The sequence below is a fragment of the Eretmochelys imbricata genome, chromosome 27 (assembly GCF_965152235.1).
Source record: "Eretmochelys imbricata isolate rEreImb1 chromosome 27, rEreImb1.hap1, whole genome shotgun sequence".
In the NCBI taxonomy this organism is placed as follows: domain Eukaryota; kingdom Metazoa; phylum Chordata; order Testudines; family Cheloniidae; genus Eretmochelys; species Eretmochelys imbricata.
In genome coordinates this window covers 10,753,132-10,775,071 of record NC_135598.1, presented here as the reverse complement: position 1 = coordinate 10,775,071, position 21,940 = coordinate 10,753,132, and the positions used below count along the sequence as shown (strand labels likewise).

Sequence of the window (21,940 nt, the reverse complement as noted above, 5' to 3'; positions counted from 1 at the left end):
CCGGGGGTGGAGTGGGGGTGGGAAGAGGCGGAGCAGGGGCTTGGAGGAAGGGGTGAAGGGGGGAGGGGTCAAGCACCCCCTGGGTAGAGAGGACGTCGGCACTGATGGCTATGTTAGTTGCCAATCACTGCTAACTTTTTTGGTGAAAACTGAAACAAAAACGGCCTTTAACACGTCGGCCATTGCTGCATTTTCTGTTATTGTCTTTCCCCCCTCACTGACTATAGGGTCGACCCTGTGATTGGTCTTCCTCTTGTTTCTTACTGTAAAATGTTTCTCCTTTATGTCGCTAGCTAGTTTAATCTCATTTTGTGCCTTGGCCTATCTAGTTTTGTCCCTACATGTTGGTTTTTTATATTCATCCTTTGGAATCTGACCTCTTTTCCACTTGTCGTAGGATTCTTTTCTGAGTTTCAAGTCACTGAAGATCTGGTTAGGCCAGGGCAGCCTCTTACCCTACTTCTTATCTTTCCTATGCATTGGAATAGTTTAGTCTTGTGCCTTTAATAATGTCACTTTAAAAAAAAAAGATCGACCCCCTTGGGTGATGGGGGTTGCAAAGCTTAATCTTGTTACCGTGCTCTGAGATCCTCAGAAGAAGGGTGCTAGAGAAGGGCAAAACCATCGCTGTCAGTGAGAGTCAGCGAATTTTCATTTTGTCCTAACAGGGGAATAGTCGTCATAAAACGAAGAATATGATGCACGTTTGCGCGTGTGTTAAAGCTGTTAGCATGCAGGGTTTCTGGATGGGCGGAAGTGTATAACGAAGCCCATATATCTAGCCGTGCCGAACTCAGCTGGAGGTATTAGCTGTGTGTTTATATGTATCTGATGGAGCATAACTGCAAAATATTTATATACACTGACACATGGATTATATACAGTCACTTGGGGAGTTAAAGCCCAGGTGATGCCTAATGGAAAACTCGGTTCAGCATTTTATTTACACAGTTCCAGTCCTGTGTTTCTCTTCTCTTGTTCTTTACCAATAAGTATATTGAAATAAAACAAAGCCAAGATCTTTCTAAAAGTGCCGGCGCTGATGCCTCATCTGGCATCAGTCACCCTCTGGCACATCATAATTATTTACCAGCCATGTGAAATGAGAAGCAGGAGCTTCAGGTGCGAAACCAACAGACAGCAGGAAGCAATAGACTCTTAAGGAAACCAGGACTGAGCTATGAATCGTAAGAAGAACTGAGCATCCAAATCTCTTAGGCACCTTTGAAAATGGCAGCCGACACCTTGTTCTGGGGCAAAACGAAGAGGAGGAAATTGGTGCATAGGCGTAATCATTAACCTGTGGAACTCGCTGCCACAAGACATCACTGAGGCTAAGAGCTTAGCAGGGTTAAACCTTCCTCCAAAGATTAATGATTTGTATGGCTAATGAGAACATTCATAGCTACATAAGAGGGGATGAAAAACAAGGGATAGCAACCTTCCTGCAAGGCATAAGCCAGCCAGCACCTAGCGTAATAGAACCTCTAGGCAATATTGTAACACAAATAACAGAAAATGACAGGATTCAACAGAGTAAACTAAGGAATGAATCCAATTCGCTGGGGCCAAATTTATCCCCTGAAGTCCCAGGGACTTCAAGAGAGAATGCTCTGGAACTATCTCCCCAGGAGGCATTAGCGTTAAACAAGGGCTTGCCCCGTCTCGTCCCAGCCCACTTGAGCTCCCCGCCCCTTGGAGAACACAAGGCAGGTGCTTTGCCGCTTACTTTTTTCATTTGCATAGTACAGAAAGGTCCTTTTGCTGAGGACGCACCATCGTTTCTGCCACTCTGAGCCAAAGAAACCATGCTCTGTGGGGAAATGGGAAACAAAGCGGGAGTTAAGGGCACTGCGGAAAAGGTCTCATGATCTCTTTTGTGTATTTCTAGTCAGTATAAACCCTCCGTCCCTGCATAATCCCACAGGTTTCCCCATAGCATCAGTCGGGCTGGAATCAACTCTCAGAACTAAGCACTAGATATGGTGCTGATGGCCCAAGACTCTGCCCCACGCCTTTGACCCCCGCGGGCATTTCTTCACTAGGAAAAAAGGTGTGTTCTTAACCCAGTTTTGCTACACATGGTAACTAACATGAGGTAAAAGCCTAGTGAAGACAGGCACTTTGTAGCTTTCACAGGGATTAGCAAGGCAAAGCAAACCTTAGCCTCCCGCACCATCTGTTCCTCGACCTGCTGATGTATGTGAAAGCTACAAATGCCTCATCTTCCCTAAGTTTTCGCTCCGCGGGATCTAACCTGAGTGAAGAATTCACCTTTTTTCCTTGTGAGGACAAGGCCTCAATGTTTAATCCCATTTCTGGGTTTTGCTCTTTGGGAAGAATGACGACCTGCAAAAGTTGCACCCTTTGTTACTTCTGATGCATAAACAAAACCTGAGAGATTCCACACACCCCACCCTGCAGAAAAGATTTTTTTTCCTGCTTGTTCTTCACCTTGAGAATAATTAAGAGTTCAAATCTTATTTTTGTTGGAGAGCTCCTTGGATGACTCACACTATGGTGGAGACTTCTCCCGGCTCTTAAGTGGTGTTGAATCTTTAACGAAGAGAGCTTTCCTCCCACGTGCTTTAGTTAAATACAGTAGGTATTAACAGGGAGTAATGGCTGGGCTTTTCAGAAATGCCCAAGTGATTTAGGTGCACAAGTCCATTGACTTTCAATTGGACTTGAGTCCCTAAATCACTTGGATGCTTTTCAAAATCCCACCCATGGTATTTTAAATCACCTGACTAAAAAGTCTTTCCCTTTCGGTTTACCAGGTGTCATCTTGGTATCCCTGCTGTCATGAACCTATTCAGTTCTCCAGTCATCCACAGAGACAAGATTTGAATTTGCAAAGTAAAAGACAAGCAGCAAATAAACCTTTTTCACCCCCTCAACCACAACCACCACCCACTCTCAGACTTATTTATATATCATCATCAAGAGGCATAAATAAAGGGGCATAAACCCACCCACCCTGCTTTGTAGGTCACCTTAAACCGGTTTATTTGACTGTTACCTCTGGACCTCTTCTCCAAGTAGCCTTGCTTCAAAACAGTCCCCAGACCTTGGGCAGGTTTCTGTATGCTGTCCTCTGATCCTAAAGAGATCAAAGCAAAGTCTTGTGAAATACACAAAAGATTTCCCATCTGCGGACTGCGCTCCGCCTCGACCAGGCATGACCGTAGACACACAGTGCATGGCCAAACATGTATGCAACCAATGTGCACGCATACACATGCATGACCTCTCTGAACCCTTCCGTACGCGTCACACCCAAATCGGATACTCCAGCCCGCTAGAAGGGTCAACAGATCTTTTCCAAACTATGAGGCATCCCAGCATTGACATCAGCTTTTATCCGTAGGAGGCGGCTCTGAGAACTAGGCTCATAACGAACCTTGTTAGACCAAACTTTATTGAGGTTATTGAGATGTCCATCCATCTGCCACCACTTGGGCTTTTTAATGTCACCGTGCATGAGGGAGGCAGAGGGACGGGGGCAGAAAGCAGGAGCAACATGGTAACGCACAGAACACCATCAAGTCTGCAAGGGGAATTTTACAGGTAGAAAACAAAGGAAGCGCGAAGGGAGAATATTGCAGGACTCCAGGAGCCGCTGAAGACACACCAGCTCATTCTGACATAGCAACATACTGCAGAACACCCACGGCTAGCCCCGTACACCTGTATCGATAGCCACGCCTACGATTCACGCAACCCCCCCCTCCCCCTCGGGTGTTAGGTTTGCCGCTCAGCTCCTTCCATCTCATGCGCTTTTATCGTGCCCGACCCGGTCGTTTCAAAGCACCCCCACACAAATTAAAGTCCTGAGCCTCTCCGGCAGGATCCCAGATGGCACCTTTCCCGTCATCGCCATTGCTATCTTAAGCAGGGTGCTCTCTTTTGGGTCCTCTTGCTTTCGCACCAACGAGCCCTCTCTGCACTGCACTTTGCGCAGCTCCTTTGCCCTGGCGTCAGCGTCTGCACAAGGGGTCGGGCACCAGTGAAAAGTCCGCTTTGACTACGGGGACGTCACTCATTTAGGGCCTGATCCAAAGCCCACCGGAGTCAGCAGGAGTCCTTCCATCAGGCTCTGGGCTAGGCCCTGGCGAGAGGAGGATCAGGCCCACTAGCCACGCTGAGGTCACCCTGGGTCCGGCCTCACGCTGTGCGGACAGAGATGGCACTTGGGGTCCATGAATCCTGTAGCTGCATGCTCCACCTGCCTGGGAGATCTGGAAATATTGGGGTGACTCTCAGTCATGAGCTCCCCTTACAGTCCTCTTCCATGCACAGGTGGTCTTGGCTAGAATGGATCGTCTGTGAGCAGCTAGTCATGGGCCACAGCTCACAGCTGTGGGGGTCAGTGCCCCCCCCACAGCAGGCTTCAGCAGCTCAGGATCCTTTTCCTCCACCCCAAAAGGCTAAGGCTGATTCTGGGGGCTAAGCCCCCGGCCCCCAGTGAGAGCTCCGGGGGTGTCAGCAAGTTGTAGGAGGCTTTTGCCACCTGGCAGGATCAGGCTTGTTATTCCCAGACTTTGAGGCCAGAAGGGACAATCGCGATCATCTAGATTAACCTCCTGCATATCTCGGGCCGGAGACCCTCATCCGGCGACTCTGGCATCCAGGCCAAACCCCTCGCGGGTTGCAAGACTTAGGGAGGGGAGGCTGTGCCTTGCAGTGCATTGTGTAACTGACTGGATTGCACCTCATCCCCAAAATCCAGCCTGGAATTCCACAGCCCAGGGCCTGCCGCTGAGAGCGGCCCGCCCTGCCGCCTTGTGTCTTAATAATTTGTGCTGAAACACAATAAGAAATGACTCACTGAACGCCACTAATCATCTCTCCAGTGCCTGAGCTTGGCAGCCTTTTAAGTATGAGTAACTTCCCAGAATCCCAGACCAGAAGGGTTGCTCCTGTTTTCTTAGCGTGTCTCTCTCCCGGCTCAATCCATCCCTCGTGTCAGCTCCCTCCTTTGCCGACTCTTTTCATTTTCGTGTTTTATAGTTTGCAAACTCTGGGGCTGCTATAAATCCCCGCCCACGGCTCTCGGCGCGAACGCCAGACACGAGAGCGGCACCAAAGGCACAAAGTCTGGTTTTGTACAAACATCCCCCCTACGTGGGCACCCCCCTCTGTGCTTGTTATTACCTGGGAATCGGAGCCATCCACAGGGGCAGATCCATCACGCCACTGAGGTCAATTTACACCAGGTGAGGATCTGGCGCCTAGGGTGAAACTCACCTCTGGGGAGAGGCCCATCACTTAAATTCTAGTTTGAAGGCTTGAGTGGTGCATCGGCCCCATGTTGGCCCTCTGGCCAGGGGTGATTTCACCCCTATTCAGTCGGCCTGGCCTTTCCCCATGAAACAGAAAGGCAGCAAATTAAAACCAGATTCAAGCAAATGCTTTTCCTGCGTTAACCCATGGAACTCACTGCAGCAAGATACTGCTGAGGCCAAGAGCACAGCAGGATTCAAAACCAAGACGGGACATCTGTTTGGAAGGGATATAAGGCCTCAAGCTTCAGGGCATAACTGGACCGGTAACTATTTGGTGTCCGGTGGAAATTTGGCACCTTCCTCTGAAGCAGATGGTATCAAGCACTGCCAGTCGCAGGGCCCTGGACTGGTCTGACCCACTACAGCAATTCCTGCATTCCTAAAGCGGGACATGGGGTTTTGCTGTAGAAGGCCCCATTATTGACATAGGGGCCGGCTGAGCAGTTCGGATCAGAATCCAGGGCCTTCCGAGAGACCGGGGTCGCCGAGAACCCTGGTGCAGAGGCCACCTGCCTGGCATTGCTGCCGCCCACTCACACAGGGAGCAGAACCTTTGTCACAGACACACCACGTGCTTTGAGATGCTGAACTTCCGACTGTAGGGGGGGAAAAAGAAAAAAAAAAGGTACAGTAAGCATTTTGTTTTGTTTTTTTTAAATCGGAATCCAGGCCCCTTTCGTTAATGCAAATCTAAATGTCATTTTATGGGACATTTATAATTATGAAAATGGGCTGACACTGCCTGGTACACAGGGGGAACCCGCAAGTATGAATATTACATTAGCGTGCCCGATGCCAGCTCACTGATCCCGCTGGCAGGCGCATAAAAAATGCTCGAGTGAAACTTTTATTTAGACGTTAAGATTCCAGGCCCCAGCGGGGTGACGCAGGCAGCCCCTGTGAGATCCCATCAGTACGAGTGTTGGAATTGAATTACCCAGGGGGAAAGGCAGGAGCAGCGAGCGCTGGTTTGCTTATTTAATTTCATTTACTTTCAGTACATTATCAGCATGGAGCTTCCCTCAGTGTCCCCCCCACCCCAAGAAACAAGGCTGCAGAGAAGGGTTGCATGCATGCTCCAGGGGCCATCTGCAAGCTACAGATCTTTCCCGTCCGCTCCTGCTCCATGCACTTGTCCTTCACGGGCGAGCAGAACCTGCACTGTCTTTTGCTAAGGTCTCCTGAGTCAAGGAGGATTCTGGGAAGCTATAAAGGGTCCATTCAAACACCCCCAAGAAGGGGGGAAAAAACAAGGCAGTATGGCCTAGGAGACGGAGCATGGGGCTGGGAGCCAGGATCATCCATAAGTAACCCAGCTCCGTCACTGAGTTCACTGTATCAGCACTGTGTCCTGCTCCACCCGTCTCTCTGCATCCACCTGTTGTCTCTTGTCTTAGATTGTAAGCTCTTTGGGACAGGAACCATGTTCTTGGTGTGTGTGTGTGTGTGTACAGCGCCTAGCACAGTGGGGACCTGGTTCATGCCTGGGGCTCCTAGACACGACCACAATACAACTAATAAATAATGATGCCTCTCTTTGGGCAAGTCACACTGCCTTTCTGTGACTCAGTTTCCCCATCAGTAAAATATGAGTCATGAAACTTACCCTCCTTTGTAAATGCTATGTGACTGCTTAGTTTAAACACACACACACGAGACCTTGGAAACATTAAAGGCTAAGCACCCTTATGACTGCAGCACACAAGACAAACATCACTGTCAGAACCTCCCAGATACAGCCCTCGTAACACACCCGGAGCCATAAAGATGAAATCTGCGGGAGGCATGTTACTGCAGAGGACATGGCAGTTCTGCACCTACTGCCCTATCGGGGGAGACACAGAGAAGGCAGAAGCTGTGAGGCAGAGCGTTTTCTCCCTCCAGACTCGCCTCGAGCACCCACAGCCAAGTCTGCCACACAAGTGCTGAGCAGGATTCTATCTCTCGGGACCTCCGTGACTCTCAGAGACAGCTGTGGACTTGGGCTGCCCCGGGAGAGCCCTCCCCAGCAGGCGTTGTGTATCCAAGAAAGCAGAGACGTTGGAGCCTACAGGAGTCACGGCCTGTTTCACCAGGTGTGTTCTCACTCAATGAGAAGAGAGAATCAGGGACAGTCAGCTGGTAACACCAGGCCATGGGGATCAGAACACAAGAGGCCACATGGCTTGGCTTGCACAGGGCACCAGTGCTGAGGGGTGGGGTCTTTACAGAACAAGCTGGCAGCAGATGGCTAAATTATCCTGAAAAGAAAATCACTGGGCTTTTTTCTTTTCTTTTCACCTTTTGCATAACTTTTTAAAGCCCCCAGTTCATTCTCATGAGCTAGAAAAACAAACCCTAAGGGGCTAGTCACAAACTAGCCAGGGACACATGCTACACCAAGCAGCTCAGATAGGAAGGCCGGGAAGGACCAATACAATATATCTAGTCTGACGCTCCGGGTCAGAGAATTTCACCCAGTAATTCCTGCCTCGAGGCCAAACAACTTGACCGGTCAACCAGAGCCTCGATTTAAAGACTAAGGCCTTGTCTAGAGGGGAAAGAGCGAGACCGTGCGCTGGTGTGAGCGCAGCTCCCCATCTCGGATGAAATTAAAATGCACATTTTTAACAGGGAATGTTAATCAATCATTTGGCCAGTTGCCAAAGGAGGGGCTAACTTCTCTATCATTTAGGGCTTGTCTATTGCAGCCAATTGAAGCGTGGCAAGCCAGCCTGTGACTCTACAGCGCACCAGGTTGCCGGGCAGTTACTTGCCATGGGGACACAGCTACCGTGCAAAGAGAGTCCCGAAACCAGCTACTAGTACGCTAAGCCGCACTCTGGGATGTTTGTTGCACTGTAGCAGTGGCCACATGGCAAGTTACTGGCCGGCAAGCTGGTGCGGTGTAGACTCACCGCCTGGCTTGCCATTAGCTGCAATAGACAAGCCCTAAGCGATAGAGAAGTTAGCCCCTCCTTGGGCAACTGGCCAAATGATTGATTAACATTCCCTGTTAAAAATGTGCATTTTAATTTCATCTGAGATGGGGAGCTGTGCTCACACCAGGCACCCCTCCCGCTCCTAGAAATCCCATCCCAGGTGTCATGGGAGCTAAAGCCACACAGGCCTGGAGGACACGGCAGCCCTCACCCTACCATGTTACCTGCACGTTCAAAGGCAGGACACGTGGAGATGTTGCTATTGCAGTCAATTCCTGAGCGTTTGTCATTCCTGCTCCCTCACTTTGGTTAGACACTGTACTGAGAGCAACCTTATTACAATAAACCTAGAGGTGGGATTTTCCAAATCGCTCCGCAGTGACCTATCTACTCCTATTGCAGTCAATAGGAGTTTTGCTGTTGAGTGGAGTTAGGCTAACGCCGAGGAACTGACTGCGGAAGCAACTTCGCCCACACGTACGACAGGATTTGGTGGTAAATGGGTCTACGAGCATGGCAGCTTACGCGAACCTCACTGCAGTATTTTGGACCATTGATGTAAGACACTGTGCAGGATCAAACCCCTCTCTCTTTCAGTCAGCATCTTATGGGCCCCCAAAGAAGATGGTGAATCTCCCCTTATTTAAGCTGCTGAACCACCATCTCTGTCAAACTCAAGAGGGTTCTGTAGGAGGCCCCGTGTTGCTAAGACACGGGCCCATGGAGGATGGTGGTCCATAAAGCCCTCCTTGGTGGCCTGCAGAATGGAGCACCTGGCAAGTCAAGTAGCAGAGGTGTGTGGGGGGAGAGGAGGGGAGCAAACAGGATGATGGGGGAAGGGGGGGCCCACGAAAGGCTGTCTTTCTCACAAAGCCATTCGCAAGATGAAGAAGCTGGAGAGCCAGAGTTAAGCAGACAACACTGGACCTGGTGTAGGTCAACTGAAGTCAACAGAGTTACACCAGTAAAAGAACGTCGTTTAATGAGTGGCGCTCAAAAATCTCCTGCAAACTTCATGGTTGAAAATGGCATCATGTTGGCCTGTGTTCTCTGCACCCCCAAGCTCATCTCTTGCACCTTTTCCTTGCCCTCCACCATTCCTTTGTTTAATCAAAATATCTGCTTCATGTCCCCTGTTTTCTCTTTCTTCTCTCATTCTGCTGCTCCTCATCCTATTCTTCTCTTTAGTCTCTCTCTTCCTCCTTGCTCCCCATTTTCCTGTAGCCATATTTCTCTCTCCGTCTCCCAGCTCTGGACCTTAGTCTAATTTTGCAGTGCCTTGAAAACTTAGAACCATTTATAGAAGAATGGGAATGAAATGAGCAACTGTTTCACAGAAAATGGGAAACTAAACAATCGCCAGCGTGCATCATCTGAAGTAGATCTTGTGCCAGACTAATTGCATTGCTTTTTTTTTTTTTTCTTTTTTTTTTTTTGAGGAGGTTAATAAGCAAGTAGATGAAGCAAAGGCTGTGGAGGTGATTTACTGGGGTTTCAATAAGACTTTTCATAAGAGGCTAGTAAGCCAAGTTCAAAGGATAGGCATCTACCTTAGGATAGCTACCGGGATTGAAAGTTGGCGGATAACCAAGGTGCAGTTTACATTCAAAAGCAGCAAATCACATGGAGGAAGTTATCAACTGAAATTTCCTAGGGCTCAGACCTGGGTCCCGTTCTTTTCAAGGTACAAAAGCCTAACATACTGCATGGTATCCCAATTTGCAATGCTGTTTTGTCTGAATACAAACAATCCAGCTAAAGTTTGCATTCAAAGTCGGAGACAGGTCAAGAAAGAAAGGGCCCTCAGGGGGATGTGACAGTAGAACTGGCCACGGTGCGAGTTTTATACATCTTCTTTTAAAGCATTTGCTACCAGTCAACACTGAAGCCTGGATCCAAAGCTAGACGGCTTATGGCAATTTCTGTGTTCCTTTGACAACTTTCGACATAAAGGACTAAACGCCAGTCCCACTGAAGTCATCCTAGGAAGTTACAAACCCATCAAAGAATGGAAGATTGTCCTATTGGAATGATGTTGTACTTTAAAATTCTTGTAGATGCCACATAGTTATTGGCATAATATCGGTAGATCGGAAAGACAGACAGACAGAGACAGACCTCTGTCTAGAGAGCTAGCTAGTTAGTGTAGGTTTTCCTAAAGTGTCCGTGTGGTATCTATGACTGACAACGAAACACGACAGAACAGACAGACTTCCATGACTTCAGATGGGACTAGTACAGGCCTGGGGCATGTAGGGAGACTCTCAGTGCCTTTTATTCTGCCTGGAAAATTTCCCAGCAAGTCTGAAGTTAAACTAACTTTGCAAAATGCAAAAATGGAATTCAGAAAGGAGGCAGCGCCTTTGGCCCCAAAGTTTCCATCCAAGCCACTAAGTCTATAATTGCAAAATAAAAAACACAATCTCACAATCTATTTGCACAGCTCATTAGCTCAGGGCTCACACTCAGCAAAGAGGGAGGGTGGGAAAAAAAAAAACAAAAAAACCCAACCCTTCGGCACCAAGTACCTTTTGGAAGTTGCTATGGAAACCAGTCCTTTGCTCCGGCTTTGCAACTGAGCACATTTCCTTTGCACATTTCTGCTCCGGTGCGCTTGTTCGTCTGTCCATCCGTCCGAGGAGTTTATGAGGACATTTTTTTTTAACAAGTCTTCTTTTTGTATACAGAGATAGAGAGAGAGAGAGAGAGAGAGATCTCACTCCCCTGTTACTTCTCTCCCCCAAACATAACATTATGTCAGCCACTCGACCTGCCGTGCTACTGGGACAGCATGATTTACAACGTGAAAAGGGAAAACCTAAATCATCACAGAATGAAAACATTAAAGTTAATGCCTCACAAGTGAGGAATTTATTACCATTAACTCCAATAAACAGTTATAAACCACCCGTCCTTTCCTGTCCACGCACAGGGACACGGACGCAGGGACTTCATTACGCTCAACTTTCTTTTCTTCTTCACTAGACCAGTCATGTGTGTTCCAATTGACCACCATTTATTGTTAACTGGACTGGCTCATTTTCCGGGGACTGAAGAAGGCATGAAGGCCTCATCCATTTCGTTTCGCGGGCAGCTCGGTGCAGATGGATGGAAGAAAAAAGTTCACGAGACATGCAGCTCGATGGGTTTATTTAAACGCCACTGAAATATATGCTTGACAAAAGCCAACTCTCACCTGGGCCCCGTACGTCATTACTCAAAAAGGCTGATGTATAAGTAACAACATATGGGCAAGCTGTGAAGTTACACCGGATACCAGCTCGCTTCAGGGTGCACTTGGCCAAATATTTGCTCCTCACTGAGGTTCCACTACCACGCTGAAACCTGAGCCTGAAATCTGAGGCCTTACTGAATTTTTTCTCTCACCCCATCTCAAAGGAACAGAGGGGAACGTGCAGTTCCCTGTATAGTACCCTCTCTCCAAGGAAAAGCATGTAATAATAATAAGGTTATTAATTATTGACCAAAGCCCGAGGTCTTTCCTCAGTTAAAAACATCCATTGGCTTCCACAGGACTTTAGGATCTCATCGTCATGCACGCATCGGAGTTGGTTATTGGAGGGTTGCTCCCAATTAAGATTGAACTGGGCTCAGGTCTACCAGCGTCCGGTCTGCAGAGCTGCCCCAGGATCAGGCCCCTCAATACACACAGATAACGCCTGCACACCCCATATCTATTAGAAAGTATTTGTACTGTGGTAGCACACAGCAGCCCCCAGTCAAGCACCAGGACTCTCATGGTGCCAGGTGCTGTACAAACCCAGAACAAAAGGCTGATCCCTGACGATTGCCTGTCAGACCCTCTACCCCACGCCTGCTTTGGGGCTCTTTGGAACCATTTCTCCTCTCCTTTGCCCTGGCACTGATCAGGACCAGCTCAGCTGAGGAGAGCAGATACAGACCCACAGACTCTTGGTACCCTGTCCATAAAGGAGGAATAGTCAATTCAGCTACTAAGGGACCAAAACTCAAATCCTCCACATCCTAAATTTGCTTGCTAATGGTTACCAACACAGAGAGCGGCTGAGCAATACTGGCTCCTCCTGTCCAGAGGAATGTTGCTTGGCTGCTCTCTAGCTTCATTAAATACCCACTCGTGGATCTAACAGGACCAAGGATATAGATGGTTCTTACAGTGAATTCAGTAGGCGGCTGGTTTCGGGCTCATCCTGATCCCTAACAGGAGCAAATTCAACGGCTAGGGTTCCTCCATGGAGATGCTCTGCCCTCTTGAGTTTCACCCTGGAAACATGTAGTTTTGATGGCTCCAAACAGCCCCAGGCTTTTGTAGGAGTTTGATCCAAGTCCCAACTTCACAGCTTGGGGCCCATCTCTAGAACTTATTCTAAACCACGCGCCCAATAAGCGGGTCCCACTGGATCTACTGTGGCAGCGTGCTCATACGGCAGTAGTCACATGGGCGCTGAACGGTAACAGGATACTGTCACAATCTAGCCTTGTGTTGGTCAAGCCCAAATTATCCCTCCTCCTCCACCTTCCCCATGGTTTGTTCTGAATGGACAGACAGAAACTCTGGAGTCGGGAAGAAAGCAGAGGAATGTTAAGGAGTGGAGCTGCTAGGGTACCGGAAGTAATTATCTAGATAGCTGTGCTGTAGTCAAGGTCATGCAGAAATGTACTTGGGTTTTGGGAACTGACAAACTTCACCAGTTTCTGGATCGCACTGTACCTCCCCTTATGTTCTGTCCTCCCGCAGGCCGCCCTGTATACCGGAACACGGAGCCCAAGCCCCTGGCACTTCTCTGCTAGGAAAATCAGCGACCAAAAAATCAACGCAGAAAAATTCCCAAATTTGCAGACCTGATTTTAATTTACAGGGTCTCTGCCAGGCCACAAAAGACCAGACACCTGTTGGCTAAAGCCTATCTCATGGCTTAGCCCATTATTTCTATAAAAATTCTGTAGCACATAATTGCCAGCCTTGACACAAACTATTCCTATAGATCATGGTGGAAAAATCAAGAGGATTTAAGGACAGAGGAGGGTAGGAAAAAGTGAAACAAATGACATGCAATTTTTCAAGCAGAAACAATGGCAATATGAAGATATATAGGTGTCAACCGTACAGGAGGAGGCAGGAGGGGCTATGCTCTTTTACCTCTTACGGTGTCACTCATGACCTCTACCATTTGAAAGGCTTTGATTCCACCTTGCCCAAGGGATCTCTGAGCACCGGAGAAGAGATGAAGAATGCCCGCACCTGACCTCACCTCTACGTTGTCTAATGACTGACGGCATAAATCAGTGTTTCCCCTCCGCAGACCCAAGTGTCAAGAACCTATGTGAGAAGGCTGGAAATATTAAATGATTTCCCCGAGGGTTTTGATTGTTACTCTGTTTCTCTCCTGTAACCGTAGAGTCATGTTGCACATAAAGAAGAGCTGTCCCTTGGGACCTCAATTTGTGTATAGAATGAACTATAGAAATAAGTCAAACAACCAGCTTCTGCCTTTTTTGGAGAGGAGCACAGAACAAAAAAACCCCAAACAATGAATGGAGAATGGGCTTATTCTAGTCCATGCTTTGTGCTGCAGGGCTCTATGCTGGTGGGCCCTTTTGCACCACGCCACTGGAATTAAGAGGTTTGACTGTATTTCCTGCAGAACCTCCCTCTCCCACTGGGCTGGAAGCCTGCAACAGATCAGAAGCCATCGCACAAGATCCAACAGCTTGTTCCTGAGTTAAGCAAACAATCCCGCTGGTCAGCAGAGCAAGTGGTTCCTTGTGCTTTATAGGGGTAATGTGGCCTTTAGCAACAAGAACAGCTTGAGGAGTCAGGAATCCCCCCCGAGTTCGGATCCTGGCTCTGGCATTCGCTTGCAGTGGGGTCTGAGGGTGAGTCACTCAATTATACAGATTGCATGTGCGTCCTGCGAGAACTTACTCACGTGTGGTCCAGGGGGCTTGATTCTGAACTCCAGCGTCAATCAGGAGCAAGTCCACTGAGGTCAAGGAGTTACATCAGCAGAGAGCAGTCAGGCTACTCATAAAAGCAGCAGGATGGGTGTGAACTGAGTGAGAAAACCCATGTAAGGGCATAAGCAGCTAAGGGGAGTAATTTACACCAATTTGATGTGAGGCGGGGACCAGGCAGAACCCTTGGGATAATTAGAGAGCGCAGCTCCTACTCGGGTCAATGGTAATTATGGCCACTCCCATCAGACGTAGGGGATGGTGGAGCAGACATTCAAAAGTGTGTCTTTGGGGAGGGGTGAGGAAGCTGCCTTATCCACTCCTGGGGGAATTCTGTGCCAAAAATTAAAAATTCTGCGCACAATATTTTAAAATTCTGCAAATGTTATTTGTCAAAATCATACTGTATAATCGTGCCAGTTTCAATTATTTTCGTAATTTATTTCAAAATACCTGTCAGCAAGTATGTCTGTGACAATACAGACATGCACAAAAATTCCCCAGGAGTAGAGAATTAAAGAAACCCCCATGACAACCCAGTTCCTGTTTCTCTGTTGTCTCCTCCTCCTCCGAGCCCAGCCAGGGGGCCAGACACTCTCACCCCCTCTACCTTTCTAGAGCTCAGGGATCCAGATGGAGAAACAGCCTGATGCTGGGTCCCAGGCTCGCATGGAGTTTTCTGCATGCCATCACCTCCTTCCCTCAGGGTGTGCTGGAAACTGGAGCTGCTGGGAACCCTCCAGGTCCCTCCCCCTCCCCGTGGCCTCTGTCTGGTCCACTAGCCTCTAGTGTTGGCCAACATCCCTGCAGCCCATTTCTGTGGGGGCAAAAAGGGAATTCTGCACACACAACATTAATTTCTGCAAAATTCTGCATTGCGCAGTGGTGCAGATAGGGTGATCAGACAGCAAATGTGAAAAATCAGGACAGGGGGTGGGGGTTAATAGGAGCCTATATAAGAAAAAGACCCAAAAATCGGGACTGTCCCTATCAAATTGGGACATCTGGTCATCCTAGGCGCAGAATCCCCCCAGGAGTATAATTTATCTTACACCCTCTTCTTAGTAAATTTTTCTGCGACTCACTCTAACCTTGGCATGATCTTGGGGGGTAAGTTACGCTCATTTTGCATATCTACCAACCGGGCCAAGCCATAGAGTTTAAGGCTGGATTGTCTAGTATGACCTCCTCACAACAAGCCCAAAGCATTACGACACCCGGGAGACTAAACTATTGTGTGTGCCAGGCAGCAAGCAGGAAGGATTGAGGTGCACCAGTGCCCAATGCCCCTGCAACGGGAAGGAGCTGACTAAGTGAGATATACCCAGATGATCCTAGGAAGCGACCTGTATCTCATGCTGCTTCCATCTGAATTCTGATGAATATGTACCTCTTTGCAGTGTTGTTGTAGTCCCGTTGGTCCCAGGATATTAGAGAGACCGGATGGGAGAGACCGTAGCTTTTATTGGACCAGCCTCTGTGGGTGAAAGACCGCTTTCGAGCTACACAGGATCCGTCTCAGACCCAAAGAAGAGCTTCGTTTAGCTTGAAAGCGTCTCTTTCATCAACAGAGCGTGGTCCAATCAGGAGTGGTGGACGTGCCCTAAAAGTGGGCGGGTACCTACCGCCCAGGTGGCGAAGGGAGGGCGGTGCTCTAGGGGTTAATTAGCAGATGTTTGTGCTGGGCTTTGCAAATGGGAAGCCCCACAGAAATGCTAAGTGGGGTCATTATTTCATCATTCAAACCCAGCATCCTTCTGTAAAAACAAATTTTGAAGGGTAATTAGGCCTAATTGCTTTTACCGTTTAGCTGCCAAGTTATTTCATTTAAAAAAGCAGGTCAGGTCACCTCTGTGGAAAGGTTCTCCCTAAGAAACATCACTGCGAACAAACAATCCTGCCGTCACACAGTGGAGTGGCTAGCCTGTAACTACGCAGTGGGCAGCTGCCCAGCAGGCTAGCGACGGAGAAGCAGAGTATAAAGCTTTGGCCTGGTCTATGCTAAAAAGTTAGGTTGACCCAACTAAGCCACTCAGGGGGGGTGGATTTTTCACACCCCTGAGCAGCACAGTTAAGCTGACCCACTCCTGGTGTAGACAGTGCTAGGTTGACGGAAGAATCCTTCCTAGCTCCCGCCTCTTGGGGAGGTGGATTACCGACTCCAGCGGGAAAAGCCTTCCTGTTGGCGTAGGTAGCTCTATACCGACGCACGCGTACACAAGCCCTTAGGGCATAATTATGTGGAATCAGGAGCGTGACCGCAGCCCAGGTGGACGTTGATCCAGCCAGCTTGAACAGCAGCAGAAGTAAAGCCACAGCAGCACAAGCTCGAACACGTCACAATGGTCCCGGGTGGGACTGTTTGGCCCGCGCTGCCATGGCTTCAGTGCTGTTCTTTGTGCCAGCTAGGCCAAAGGACAGGTCTACGCTGCAGTCACGGCGCGTGATTACAGCCAAGCTAGCTCTAATCGAGCAGTGATACCGCAGCAGCCTGGGTTTAAGTGTGTAGCCCGATTGAAATGCCGGCGCAATCTCAAGGGCTTCCCCTCTCAGCTGATTTCCACCGATGTCAAAAAGGTCCTGTCTCAACGGAATGAGAGCCGTTCATCTGGACGCACCCAGCCCTGAGTGCAAACCAGGGGCAACTCCACTAAAGTTAGGGCTTCTTTACGTACTAACAGTTTGTGCTGCTTTGTGACAATCCCTGCACGGTTAAAGCAGTGCAACCTCTCTAGCATGGAGAGTTTTATTGGCGTATTGGTCTAACTGTGTCCACACTGGAAGCCGTACTGGTATAACAAAACCTGGTATGACCAAGCCCTGGCTGGGATGATTTAGTTGGGGTTGGTCCTGCTTTGAGCAGGGGGTGAGACTAGATGACCTCCTGAGGTCCCTTCCAACCCTAATCTTCAATGATTCTAACTATATTGGGGAAATAATCACGCCCTTAACTGAAGCAGTTATACAGGGACAAAATCTGTGTGCATCCCAGGCCTTCGTAGAGCGGCAGCTTGACTGAATGCCCACTGAAGTTAAAGATGAGCCTAACCGGGGAAGCAGACACTTCTGTTGGATGACGGGGGTACTTCACTTCCCTAGCTCCCGAGACAGGGCTGCACCCCCTCTCTTCTATTACAGGACATCATCAAGGAACCACCATGGTGAGGAACAACTCCTCTGTGTCCAAATGGATGCCCTGGATTTTCAGGTGAAAACTCACACTCTTGGAGGAGGTTTGGAAGCCTCACGGAGGTGCGGCGGCAGCCGTACCCCTCTTCAGTTCGCAAACTAGCTAGATTGGAGCAGGGAAGCCGAATCAGCGTGGGCTACAGCATGGCGAGCTACTCAAGTACTTACCCCCGAGCCTGGGATGGGCTTGTATGTCGTGTGGGCTGCCAGGGCTTCACTGCTCCAGGACCTAGATGAAAGCCAGCTCAGCCATGACTACCTGAACTGCACTCACACCTTGGGACTGCAGTATGCACATGCCCCAAATCTTCATGTCTGAAGCAGGCCAGGATAAACAGAACAGGATCGGGGAAGCCTCTTCCGAGGCTTGACTCGGCTTCCTTGCTTCTCGAACAACTCAGGGAAGTGGTGCAGCGAGGGTGGTGTGAACTTTTCTGGAGTTCATTAGCAGCTTTTGCCCTGACCTGGACAAAGATGTTTCTGGTTAAAGCCCTGCCGGGCTCCTGCATTTGGGAGCCCAAGGGATGAAACATCTCGGGTGGTTTCTGTCTCAGCAGAGTGAGCACTGAGAAGCAGGACCAAGAGACTTGAGGCAGATACAAACATAGCCGTTAAGAGGCAGAGGCTCATCTTGAGCATCCGTCCGGAAAGCGTGCCAGGGCAGGGAGCAGGAGCCAGTCATACCCGAGAGAAGAGGGACCCTAAACGCACCAGAGCAAATCAGAAGCAAAAGGAAAACGATCCCGGGTGTCAGATGGCACGCTGGGCTGTGCTACGGACAGGAGATGGTACTGGTCAGTGCACTGCAGCCTGTATACATGGAGAGAGACAGGAACCAGAAGGAAACCAGAGGCACCATGTAAGAGGAACAAGGCTTCAAGAATGTGATAAAAGCAAGGCATCAACCTTAATTTTTCCACCAAGCTGAAGGCAGCTCTGCTCTGGGGATCGGCTGGGACTTTTCCAGCACTACACCTGGGACATGTCAGCAGAGACACGGCCATCTGGCAACCTCTGCTAGCATAGCTCTTATTTTAAACCTCATCTTTCTCCGTCGCCTAAACCACCAGCAGCAGCCGCCCTAACTGGGTCCTCTCCCTCAACTCATCTGCTCCAATCTCCTTCGCCAGTCGCACTCCCCAATTTCTTCCTGGGGTCTGGCATCAAGCCATTCTGGAGTTGGGAAGTCAGGAAACCTCCCTGTGAGCCGGGACTCATTCCAGGGAAGGAAGAACATTGCGTGCGTGGTGGGAGGAGGTTCCTCAAAGCCCCCCCACCCGCCCCGTGTCAGATGATACATGGCTATTAGATTAAAGTCTCTTCCATTAGTGAAGAGTGAGAGTTTGCTAAGTGCGGTTATCTGTTAGCTCAGAGTCATAACAAACCTCCCAGATAAATGAAGTGCCAATTACCCCCTTAAAAAAAAAAAACAAAAACCCATGGTTTCCTCTTGGAATTCCCGGGGCTCAGAATTCCCACTGGGAATGGCTGGAATTTTGAGCCATACTGGACCATTTTCAATCAATTCCGGGTAAAGCAGCGTATGGGAAAAAAAGTGCCAACCATCAGCACCAGAGTTTCCCTAGGAAACGATAGCAACAGGGCAGATAGAAAGGGGGATTTGACTGTAGTCCTAACACACGTCACGGGGTGGAATTTTCAAAGCCGTTCACTTCTAAAGGGAATTGGGGTGATCTGTTCTCGTAGGAAGCTTTGGGAATCTCAGTCTACAGCTTCTAACCCCTGCACAAACATTCTTCCATCTCACCATTTGTTGGTGAGGGGGAGCAAATCTTATGAGGCCCATTTCACAGATGGGGACACTAAGGCGCAGGACTCTCAAAAGAGAACCGAAGTGACTTTCCCTCACCGAGGAAGTCACCGGCAGAGATCCCTATACCATGCTAAATTCATTAGACCATGTTGACTCTCCTCTTTCCATTAACATGACGGGGCAGTGTGGCTGTATGTCATTTCTAAGCTCAGCTCAGCAACGTCCTGAATTTGTCCTGCATTTGCAGAGAACTGCCATTACTTCTGACACCCAATCCAGGGCAAAGCCCAGGCTGGGCTCAGCATGGCTGCAGCTCCAACAATAGGAATTATGGCTTTTAGCAACAGATGAGCGTTATGATTTATTAGCTGTATTGTGAGAACACCTAGGAGTTCCAGCCAAGGACCAGGACCCCGATCGTGCTAGGCGCTGCACACACAGACCTGTGAGGCCGGAGCCAATGGAAGGAGACTGGTATCAACTCAGCAAAATGAGAATCAGGCCCACCGGTTGCCAAACTGGTGCACGTTACCCCTTTGTGTGGCTTACACCAACTTTCCGAGCCAATGAACAACGTACAGCACCATTTACATCACCACCGATTATCCCAAAGCCCCATGGATTGCCCTTCTTCCTTCAAGCTGTATGCGGCCCATGATCCACGCTCTGAGGAACTTACACGGAAAGCGAGTAACGACTGCAAGAGGCTACTAGCAATTCAGGGAATGGGAGGTGCTGCTGCTACGGGGATGCTCAGTCATACAGAGAGCAGATGGTGCCAACATCAAGCATCTCAAGAGCGGTTCTCCAGTGCAATACAAGATCAGGAAGTGGACTGGAACAGGAGACTTCAGCTGTTCTGAGGAGGCAGACTTGACGAAGAGCTCCATGGAAGCTCAAACGCTTGTCTTTCTCACCAACAAAATTAGTCCAGTAAACGATATTACCACACCACCTTGTCTCTCTAATAACTTATGACCAACATGGCTACAACATTGCACCCATATCAGAGCTAGGTATTACGGTTATTATTATATTCTCTGCACCTTGAAGTCTTTAAACCATGATTTGAGGACTTCAATAGCTCAGACATAGGTTAGGGGTTTGTTACAGGAGTGGGTGGGCGAGATTCTGGGGTCTGCGTTGTGCAGGAGGTTGAACTAGATGATCATAATGGTCCCTTCTGAGCTTAAAGTCTGAGTCTATTACAGTGCCCCAACATCTCTCTGTTGGGCTCAGTGTTTAAGCTTCCATTCAAAAGACAAGCTTTCTAGTGCTTATAGTTGCAGAGAAAACCTTCCAAATGAGACCCTGACACAGTGCTTGGGTGACCGAGTCTGGTTTGATAGAAGCATGAATGAGCCTCCTTCAGCATTAACTCTGAAGCCTAACAATGACAAGTACCCGGGCCCTCTTCTCCACTGCCTTGTCCCTGGTGTTATTTGCACCACAGCAAAGTGAGTGGGAAATGCTAGTGTTCCAGAGCTACTTTGCACTGCCACTAACAACTACACAGAGGTGCAAGGCAACGAAGAATTGGGCCCAACGCTGAGAATGTTTCTTATTTCGCCGATTGTTCTAGCAGAAAGACCCAGCCACCAATCAGGACCCTGGCCAGGACGCAGCGCCAGCCACGCGGTCTTCGCTACCCCGTATGTCAAGTGGGGATGAAACTTGGCCACTGCTTTGACTTGTTCCAGATAAGAACGTCATTCGTCACTTTGGGCAGGGGGGGGGAACGGGTTTTTAATCGAGAAAGTGTCACTCTGTCCACACCCCCCAGAGAACAAATGTGTGTTTTATCACCAGCTGAACAAGAGCAGCCTAACACCTGCGGCAGGCGCGCCCCCCTTCAGCGCTCCCCTCCTCACAATGCTTTTACCAGGAGGTGCGGGTTGGGGGGAGAAAATCACAATGATGGATCTGACCATCTTAATTAATGTAAACAAACAGAAGAGGAACATCAAATAATGCCCTTGACAGCCTGAAAACAGAGCCGGGCGTGCCAAGCTCGCTGTATAAAGGGAGAGCTTTTGATGTGCCGGCTGCGGGATCAAGATTTGTAAATAGCAGCAGCTCTGTATCGCGGCTTATCCAAATATTTTCATTTCCCATCACCGGCCGAGCACCGGGGGTTGACGGTTTTGGACTCTTCAACTTTCAGCTTTCACCCTGCAGCCGCCAGGCGAGAGAGTGGGGGAGGAGGGCGATAGTGGGTCACTGAGACATGCCCGGGGATGCCAGCTTCACTCCCCTCCCCTCCAGCAAGCATCCCTGCTCACAGGCTGCCTGGAAGCTGAAGCCCTGTGGCACCTACCCACCACTGCTGCTCACAGATCTTGTGTGGAACATGCCTCTAAATGACCCGTTTCCCTCTTCCTCCACCAGACATGAATGATGATCCCAGGACCCCATTGTGCTAGGCGCTGTACAAACACAAAACACAAAGACTTGCCCCAGTGGGCTTTGACATGCTCATATGGTGCCCCCTTCACCTACCCCACACCGATCACAGTTCTTTATCGAGACATGACACAGAAGGAACCATTTATTTCTAACCCCCTCTCCCAACCCTCCTGGGACACATGGTGTGACGTGACCAGACAATCTTCTCCCATCACACACTACTTTGAACATTCCTGCCTAGGTTGCAGGTCCCCGGTGGGCCGTGCAGGTGCACCACCAGGGCCTATCTCCTGATTTTCACCTGACAGGTCTCCAATCAGGGAAACCTGTGTGGGGAAAACCAGACATGTGTCCCTGTGTGGGACGAGATTAAAGAACACCCCCCAAATACTCGAACAGGGTGGGTT

General features: G+C 49.2%; 1 protein-coding gene across 1 annotated transcript in view; it reads right to left on the bottom strand.

Annotated features, from left to right (window-relative positions):
- Positions 1-21,940, bottom strand: part of SKAP1 (src kinase associated phosphoprotein 1) — a 227,848-nt gene that overhangs the window by 51,352 nt on the left and 154,556 nt on the right. The window contains exons 5-6 of the mRNA XM_077806224.1: positions 3,023-3,103; positions 1,730-1,813 (exon numbers count right to left, since the gene is read on the bottom strand). Coding sequence (XP_077662350.1) covers positions 1,730-1,813; positions 3,023-3,103 — 165 coding nt within the window. The remainder of the gene's footprint in view (positions 1-1,729; positions 1,814-3,022; positions 3,104-21,940) is intronic.